The following is an 8,548-nucleotide window of genomic DNA, read 5'->3' on the forward strand; positions in this document are numbered from 1 at the left end:
CTTCAAGGTCACTTATCCCATGTCATTTTATTATGTTTATTACAGTAGTGCCTAAGGGCAGCTCCAGAAGGCTAGGCACTGTGCAGGCAGAGTAGTGGAAGGTCTCTGTCTCTAAAGAGAGGGTAGGAGAAGGATTCTAGCCCGCCAGCAGAAGGACCCATGTGATGGCAGCAAACGCCAGGTTAGTGGCACCATTTTTTTTAATGGTTAGGTTTAGTTAGTCGGGGATCAGTTAAATGGGAAGGGGATGAGGGGGGCAGGGCAGGGGAGAAGGGGATAAGAGGGGCATGTGTGAAGTCACGCTGAGGTGAAGAGACTGTGAGGGAGAGGAAGGGTTGGAGCAAACAGCACAGGGCAGAGAACGTCCAGTCAAAACTGCAGAAAGTTCTCTGAATGTCTAAAGGTCCCTGCTTCGGAGCAGAAGCAGCCAATTAGCTGTGCCAAGGCCACACTGGGCCGGGGGGGGGGGAGGGAGAGGCATCCCCTAGGTCCTGGTCTCTCCTGCGCAGTACTGGGTCCAGGGGGATGCTCGGAGGAGGGGTGACCCTGGCTGGGCCCTCTTTTCTCCCTCACCCCTAATGCAGTGGTCCCTACTTTGGCAGCTTCTCCCCCTACCAACTGGAGACTTTTGTTGCTTGCTGTCTTTTTGTGAGGGGGCATTTTTCAAAGGCTTCTTAGTCTTGTTTTTTAAAAAGGGTGTTTAAAGTAATTTCACTTAGAAATGTGACTAGGAACAAGATGTTTTAAATGATGTGCATAGGATGCATTGTAGGTTTTTAAAAAAAGCCTCATTTTTTATTTAAAAATATTTCTGACAATGTCCATGTTAATTATTATATAAAACTGCTATTCTAGGTAACAACATGATGGCAGGTTCATTCAAAATGTCTATATATGTGTGAAGACTTGTATAAAAAAGTATACATATGTGGTATAACATACTGTACAATTTAGGTCTTGGTGAACAGCAAGATTTTAAATATATCTTGTTTCCGTTTTCTTAGACACAAAGTATGTATTATCTAGGAAATATTCACCGAGAAAGCGTGCTAAAGAGACAATTATACTCTAGGACTCTGCTCTAACAAACCCTATGCCAATAAGTGGATTGGGCCCAGTACACTAAATATGATGATCCCTGAATATGCCAAGATTTCCAAAGCATTTTGTTAAGACTGTTGATCTCCGCCCCCTCCCCTTTTTCTCCCCCTAGTGGGGCTCGCTGTTGGTGCTGATGAAGAGCAAAAGGCACAGCATAGCACTGTAAATGCAGGTGGTGTTACCACTTGTTGGCACTGATTTGTAATATGAAATGAATTTTACATTTCCAAAAGCCTAGCCTAGGTTCCACTTCTCAAACATTTTTCTCTTTTTTTCTCACTACATTCAAAAAATTCCAGAGGCAGGACTGAAAGCTTATGGTCCATTTATTTTAAGGTGCTGGCTTATTTTTAAATGCACATCTTTTCAGCTTAAATGAGACCCTTTTTAATGTTGTGGTGATTGTTAGTTTTTCTTGTAACTGTGGTAGACACTGCAGGATCTTTACAGAGCATCTTGATCCCTAGTAGACTGTGTGTGGAATGAACTGGTTGATTCGGCGTGGTAAGTGGTGAGAAGTCCACAGCGTTTAAAAAACATTCTAGGTACCCCCCAGCTCTTAAAGAGCAACTTCACATACTTCTTGAATTTTTCCCCCATAAAGAAATAGATAATGGGATTGAGACAACAGTGGAAAAAAGCCAGTGTTTCTGTCCCTTGCATTGCATAGTCCAAATCTTTGCTGATTTTACACTTTGTAATGAAACCCAGGTCTAGCAACAATTGTAAGAAAAGCACAATGTTGTAAGGGGTCCAAAAAACAAAAAACACAATCATGACAGCAAAGATCATCTTCACAGCCTTATTCTTTTTCTCACTTCTACAGTACAGCAAGGTTTTAATGATCATTGAGTAGCAAAAAATCATAACCACTGAAGGTATCATGAGCCCTAGGACATTGACTTCCAAAGAGGAGAAAATCCTCCAGTTTGTGGAATTACCAGGGTACCGTGGTTTGCAGGTGGTATGATTGCGTTCCTTATAGGATTCACTAAATATCAGCTCTGGAACTGAGGCTGAAATGGCTACTAACCATACAATAAGACTGGTAAAGATGCCATAGGTGACTGTTCTTGCTCTCAAGGCAAGCACAGCATGAACTATTGCCAAGTATCTATCTATGCTCATGAGCATAATAAAAAATATCCCACTGTAAAACCCAACCAGATAGATCCAAGAAACGATTTTACACAATCCGTTCCCGAAAACCCACTGATCTGCTGCATAATAAGACCAGAAGGGAAGGGAGAAAACAAACAGCAAATCTGAGATTGCGAGGTTGAGCAGATAAACGTCGGTCATGCTCTTCAGCCTCTTGTATTTTAACAGGACCAAAATGACTAGAGAGTTCCCTACCAAGCCAAGCAGGAATACCAGAGAGTAAAGAGTGGGCAGAAAATGTGATCCAAACTTCTTGATGCCTTCTTTACTGCAAGGTTTTGAAGAATCATCATAAATGTCAACATAGACATATGGAAACGAATAGTCATAGACTGTTGGGGTTGTTCTTTTCATTTTCCACTTCCTGAGAAGAAGCAGATACAAATGTTAATAGATTCTCAAGGGGGAGTTAAAAATCTTTACCTGAAATAGAGGCAACTTTGAAACAGTATCACCAAAAACAAAAGGAGTACTTGTGGCACCTTAGAGACTAACCAATTTATTTGAGCATAAGCTTTGCTCAAATAAATTGGGTTAGTCGCTAAGGTGCCACAAGTACTCCTTTTCTTTTTGCGAATACAGACTAACACAGCTGTTACTCTGAAAAAAGTATCACCAAAGAAGTCTTTGAAAAGAACTTGAATAAGAATGAAGTCTTTGCAGTTCTAATGCACGTTTCGTCTGAGGTTTGAAACTCTAGGTTTTTGGTGGATCCAGATCTCAGTTAGCATTAAAGATTTACAAATCCATACTGGACAGAAATGGGGGCCATTCCCTGATATGTTAATGGACACTTCTAGCACTATTTAGCGCTACATAAGAGTTTAGGGCAGGGGTGGGCAAACTTTTTGGCCTGAGGACAATTTGGGTTTCAGAAATTGTATGGAGGGCTGGTTAGGGGAGGCTGTGCCTCCCCAAACAGCCACACATAGCCCAGCCCCCACCCCCTATCTGACCCCCCGCCGGTTCTCGCCCCCTGGTGGCCCCCCCCCCAGGACTCCTGCCCCATCCAACCCCCCTGTCCCCTGATGGCCCCCCCGGGACCGCTGCCCCATCCCTCCCTCCCTCCCTTTCCCCTGACTGCCCCCCACCACCCCATCCAACCCCTCCTCTCATCCCTTGACTGCCTCCCGGGACCCCTACCCCATTCAACAGCCCCCCCATTCCTGACTGCCCGGACCCCTATCCACACCCCTGCCCCCTGACCACCAACCCGAACTCCCCTGCCCTCTATCCAACCCCCCCACTCCCTGCCCCCTTATCACGCTGCCCAGAGCACCAGCACAGGCAGCCGTGCCACCTGGCTGGAGCCAGCCACGCCACCGCGCAGCACAGAGCCCTGGGTCAGGCTGCAGCTCTGCAGCTGTGTGGCCCAGCAAGAGCTCGTAGCCCCGTCGCCCAGAGCATTGCACTGGCAGCGCAGTGAGCTGAGGCTGTGGGAGAGGGGAAACAGCGGAGGAGGGGCCGGGGGCTAGCCTCCCGGGCCGGGAGCTCAGGGGCCGGGTTGGAGGGTCCCGCGGGCTGGATGTGGTCTGCGGACTGTAGTTTGCCCACCTCTGGTTTAGGGCATGCAGTGGGGCTGTTTGTTTTCAGTTGAAACTGCAGCTTGAAGGGAGGCAGGTGGAGTTTAATTAGCAAAATAAGTGACAGAAATCCTTCAAACCTTGGAACCAAATCATAAGAACTGAAATCCTAGTCCCAATGAAGTAAATGATAAAACTCCAATTGACTTCCACCCACTGTATTTACTCAAGCAAACGTTGACTAAGGACGAGTGAAAAATAAATGCAAAAAGAAAAGGAGGACTTGTGGCACCTTAGAGACTAACCAATTTATTTGAGCATAAGCTTTCGTGAGCTACAGCTCACTTCATCGGATGCAACTGTAGCTCACAAAAGCTCATGCTCAAATAAATTGGTTAGTCTCTAAGGTGCCACAAGTCCTCCTTTTCTTTTTGTGAAGACAGACTAACACGGTTGTTACTCTGAAACCTGAAAAATAAACAAGGACCTGAGCATCTGACTCATTTTTAAAGCACTACTCCTTTTTAATGCAATGTTTATGCAGTTCCTGAATATCAGCAATAGGTCTCTCTTACGTAACAGTACCAGCACTTAACTTGCTGTCCAGAAAATATATATATGTATTTTCAGTAGTCTCTTTCTTCAGTGGCCAAGTGAATTTGTCACATTAATATGCATGTTCTGTTTTAATAGATGTATTTTAATTGGCATTATTTTAAAAAGGCTACACTGCTCAGTTGGTGAACACAACATAAAAAGACTGCATGTGAAAAGGTAACAATAGCATTATTCATCCAAGCATTTCCTAGCTTTTTGCCAAAGTGAATTAAGTCTCTCCACATTTTTGGAGGTTGGTAAGTATCCCCATTTGTAGAAAAGGAGAAAATGAAACTGAGTAGAATTAAGTGTCTTGTCTAAGGTTGCACAGTAAGTTCGTGCTAGGACCAGGGACAGAATCTGTAATGGCTGTTTCCAAGTTTTATGCTCCAGGCAGAAGAGATAACTCCTGTCCACCCTGTAGTTGTGTTATATTGCAGATAGATATTGACTTCTTAAGCTGAAGTACAAATTTCATTAAACACCAATAAGGGGAAAAAAGAAGGACTTTTAAACCAGTGGTCTATAATTGCTTTTAGTGCCAGAGTATATAAACTGAACAACTCACAAGAATTAGTTAGGAGTCATTTCAACTAGATTCAGACATTTTAGTTAATTTTAAAATGCAAATTCTACCCTTTTGTAATAAAATAAAAACTAAACATGAAAATTTTGATTATGCCCATGTTTGAAAATTGTTCAATTTCAAAGTAAGCAATAGCAGAAAGAAAACTCCTTAAAGTATATGAATACTTGCATAATCATATATACAAAACAAATGTATAAAATATACAAAATCACTGTTTCTGAATTGCATTTTGTAAATTGTACCTTTTTTCTCCCCCTTCACAATTGATCTGAAGAAACCCTTTGCCTGAAAGTGCAGAATCTCCTGTTTTCTGGGTAAGTAGGTGGCTTGCTCACTGCAACAGTGAATGTGATGTGGCATAATCTGAAAGGAAGTTCAAGGTTTTCGTTGGGGAGTCCGTCCCAGAGCAGAAACATCTAATTCTTGTGATAATGAGATGAGATAATGTGCCTTTAAAATATATGTATTGAAACAACCTTCACTTCCCTGTGAATGCCGTGAGGCAGGGATTAGTGTGTCTTATTCCTTCTAGCTTTCTCCATTTCCAACTGGTGATTGGTCTTCTGCTTGTGTCTCTTTCTGAATTTACTTGAACACAGTTGCTCCCTTGTTTTCATTTCTCCCAACTATTCCTCAAGGACCTGAGAGGTCATGAAAGTTTTATGGGATCTTCCTGATGTGAGTAGTTCATTGACTCCAGTGTAATATCGACCCAAGAGGATTACTCCTATGAAAAGAGACTAAAGGATGAGTTAATTAAAAGCTGAGAAAAGTGCCTATAATATACACTTTGAGCTGTTTAATAATCTGTTTGGTTTTATTTTTGCACTTGGGCTTTCCACATTTTGCTTTAACATAATTCTCTAAAGCAGGGGTTTTCCAATGCCTTCCATGTGTGTACAATGTCTTAATAGGGAGATTGCCACCTGGTTCACCTAGCATGGCATTGAAAAAGCATCGATCGCCTCCCTCTTATTTATGGTGGTGTGGCCACTTTTCCCTCATTTACAAACACATCTAATTCCTTTGGCAGCTGCAAGAATTGCTTAAATGGAAAATAATATCAAGAAATTACTGTGTATTTCTAGCTGGCTTTAATGTAATACGTCGTGACTGAATGCTCCCCTGTATTCACACCCTAGTCACTATTGTAATAATCTTTGTACAAAATATGCCTTGTGAGGTAGCATTTGAAAATGAATAATGTGTTGGTCAATAATATCATGGTGAAATGTACATTGTCATTGTCATCATGTTCCTATTACGCCTCTGGAGTTTAGGGCAGTGACGAAGCTCCTCCACGGCTGTCGGTTTCTGGCAAGTCTTTCAATGGTTACCCAGCTGTGCCCCAGGTTTTTCAGCTCAGCTTCCACAGCTCTTCACCATGTTGTTTTCAGGTGGCCTTGTTTTCGCTTGCCTTCAGGTGTCCATCTTATTGCTAGTCTGGTGATGGAATCAGTTTCCATCTGAAGCACATGACTGATCCATCTCCAACGCCTCCTGGCAATGATGGTGCTCAGATCCTCTTGGCTGCATTGTGTCAATAGATCTTGGTTTGAGATTGGTCTGGGCCAAAAGATACGGAGGATTTTTCTGAGGCAGGTTGTATGGAATGAAGACAGTTTGGACATGTCATACTTTCTCATTCCTTAGCATTCTGCACTATAAAATAGTGTTGAAAGTACGCAGCTCTGATAAATCTTGCGTTTGGTTTTGGTGTTGTATTTTGATGATTTCCAGACTGTATTTGAGCTCCTGAAGGTGTTCCTGGCTTTATTGATTTTGTTCCAGATGTCCTGTCTTGTCCTGTCGTGGATGATGGTGCTGCCCAAGCATGTGAATGTTTCCACACTGGTGAGAACATAATCATCTATCCATACTGGTGATGGTAAGGCAATATTAAAAGTCATGATATCTATCTTCTTATTGCAGTTGATTTTCAGTCCAATTTACTGGCTGAATGCATTGAGTCCAGTTGTTTTTTCTTGTATGTGGTGTTGGGTATGTGATAGGAGAGCAAAATCATTTGCGAAGTCCAGGTTTTCAAGGGATGAGAAGGGTGTCCATTTAATGCCTCCTGGCATGTCTTCTGTTGTACGCCGCTGTGACGTTCCCCTTTGGCGTTATCTGGTCCGGTGATCTACTATACCTCTACAATCCTTGACTCTGGGAGCCAGCCTTACCCTGCTCTGCTGTGAGAACTCCCACTCCTGGGCTGTTCATGCACAGCCTCTGGCATATAAGCTGCTCCCAGCTACTTGCAAACGACACTAGCCAATATCTCCAGTCCCAGTTACAACCCAGTTATGCCTGCTGGACGCTGCAAGCTTATATGAGTTTGTCAATTTAATAAAGAAATTGATATATACCAGGCTTGTTACCCTAAGGGGAGCCTCTGGCACACTTCAAACCAAATGCACTGCTTCAGATAGAATAAAAAACAAATGTATTAACTGTAAAGATAGATTTTAAGTGATTATAAGTCAAAGCATAACAAGTCAGATTTGGTCAAATGAAATAAAAGCAAAACGCATTCTAAGCTGATCTTAACACTTCCAATGTCCTTAAAAACTTAGATGCTTCTCATCACAGGCTGGCTGGTTACTTTTCAGTCAGGCTTTCCCCTTTGATCAGAGTTTCAGTTGCTTGGTGGTGGTGGTGGTGCCTGTAGATCTAGGTGGAAGAGAGAGAGCATGACAAAATGTCTCTCCCTTTATTATGTCCTTTCTTTCCTCTTGGCTTTGCCCCCACCCCCACCTTCAGAGTCAGGTGAGCATTACCTCATCACAGTCCCAAACGACCAAAGGAAGGGGGTGACTCCCTCAAGGGTCTAACAGATTCTTTTGTTGCTGCCTAAGCCAGTGTCCATTGTTTCTGTGAGGTTGGGCTGGGTTTGTCCCATCTATGCCCTGATGAGGTGTGAACTGCCTCTCTTTTCTTGGAGAGTTTTTGCATGGGCTTGCTTTAAGCCATGAGGATACATTTTCAGCCTCGTAACTATATATATAAAATTATAACCTTACTGTAACAATTACTATAACATCACTATAAAAACCATGCTCAGTGCATTATAAGCTTTCTGAAGTCACCCAGCATGACAAACTTTGCATTGGATACCATACAATCATTTTATAAAGATGAACATGGGGATGTAGGATGTTCCCACGAGGTACAGAGCATCACAGCTGCATTACCCAATTGATGGCAATGTTGAAGAGGATTGCAGACATGACACACCCGTGATGTATTCCTGTTTTGACTTCAAAACTGAGCTCACTGTGATCAACACTATATGTAAAGTTGAAATAGAAGCTGTCAAGGTTCCCCCTCTGAACTCTAGGGTACAGAAGTGGGGACCTGCATGAAAGACCCCCTAAGCTTATTCTTACCAACTTAGGTTAAAAACTTTCCCGAGGTACAAACTTTGCCTTGTCCTTGAACCGTATGCTGCCACCACCAAGTGTTTTAAACAAAGAACAGGGAAAGAGACCACTTGGAGATGTCTTCCCCCAAAATATCCCCTCCCCCCAAGCCCTACACCCCCTTTCCTGGGGAAGGCTTGATGATAATCCTCACC

At 43.0% G+C, this 8,548-nt stretch overlaps 1 protein-coding gene across 1 annotated transcript; it reads right to left on the reverse strand.

Moving 5' to 3' along the window:
• Window positions 1-849: 849 nt before the first annotated feature.
• Window positions 850-5,368, reverse strand: CCR4 (C-C motif chemokine receptor 4). The gene is made up of 2 exons (XM_073329504.1): window positions 5,214-5,368; window positions 850-2,626 (listed from the first exon to the last, which is right to left on the reverse strand). The coding sequence occupies exon 2, from the start codon at window positions 2,614-2,616 to the stop codon at window positions 1,546-1,548; it is 1,071 nt and encodes a 356-aa protein (XP_073185605.1). The 5' UTR covers window positions 2,617-2,626; window positions 5,214-5,368; the 3' UTR covers window positions 850-1,545.
• Between the last annotated feature and the right edge of the window lie 3,180 nt (window positions 5,369-8,548).

The sequence above is a fragment of the Lepidochelys kempii genome, chromosome 2 (genome assembly GCF_965140285.1).
Source record: "Lepidochelys kempii isolate rLepKem1 chromosome 2, rLepKem1.hap1, whole genome shotgun sequence".
Classification (NCBI taxonomy): domain Eukaryota; kingdom Metazoa; phylum Chordata; order Testudines; family Cheloniidae; genus Lepidochelys; species Lepidochelys kempii.

What these genes read in the sequence shown, in the direction of transcription:
- CCR4 (XM_073329504.1), bottom strand. Translation starts at nt 2,616, where the DNA reads ATGAAAAGAACAACCCCAACAGTCTATGACTATTCGTTTCCATATGTC.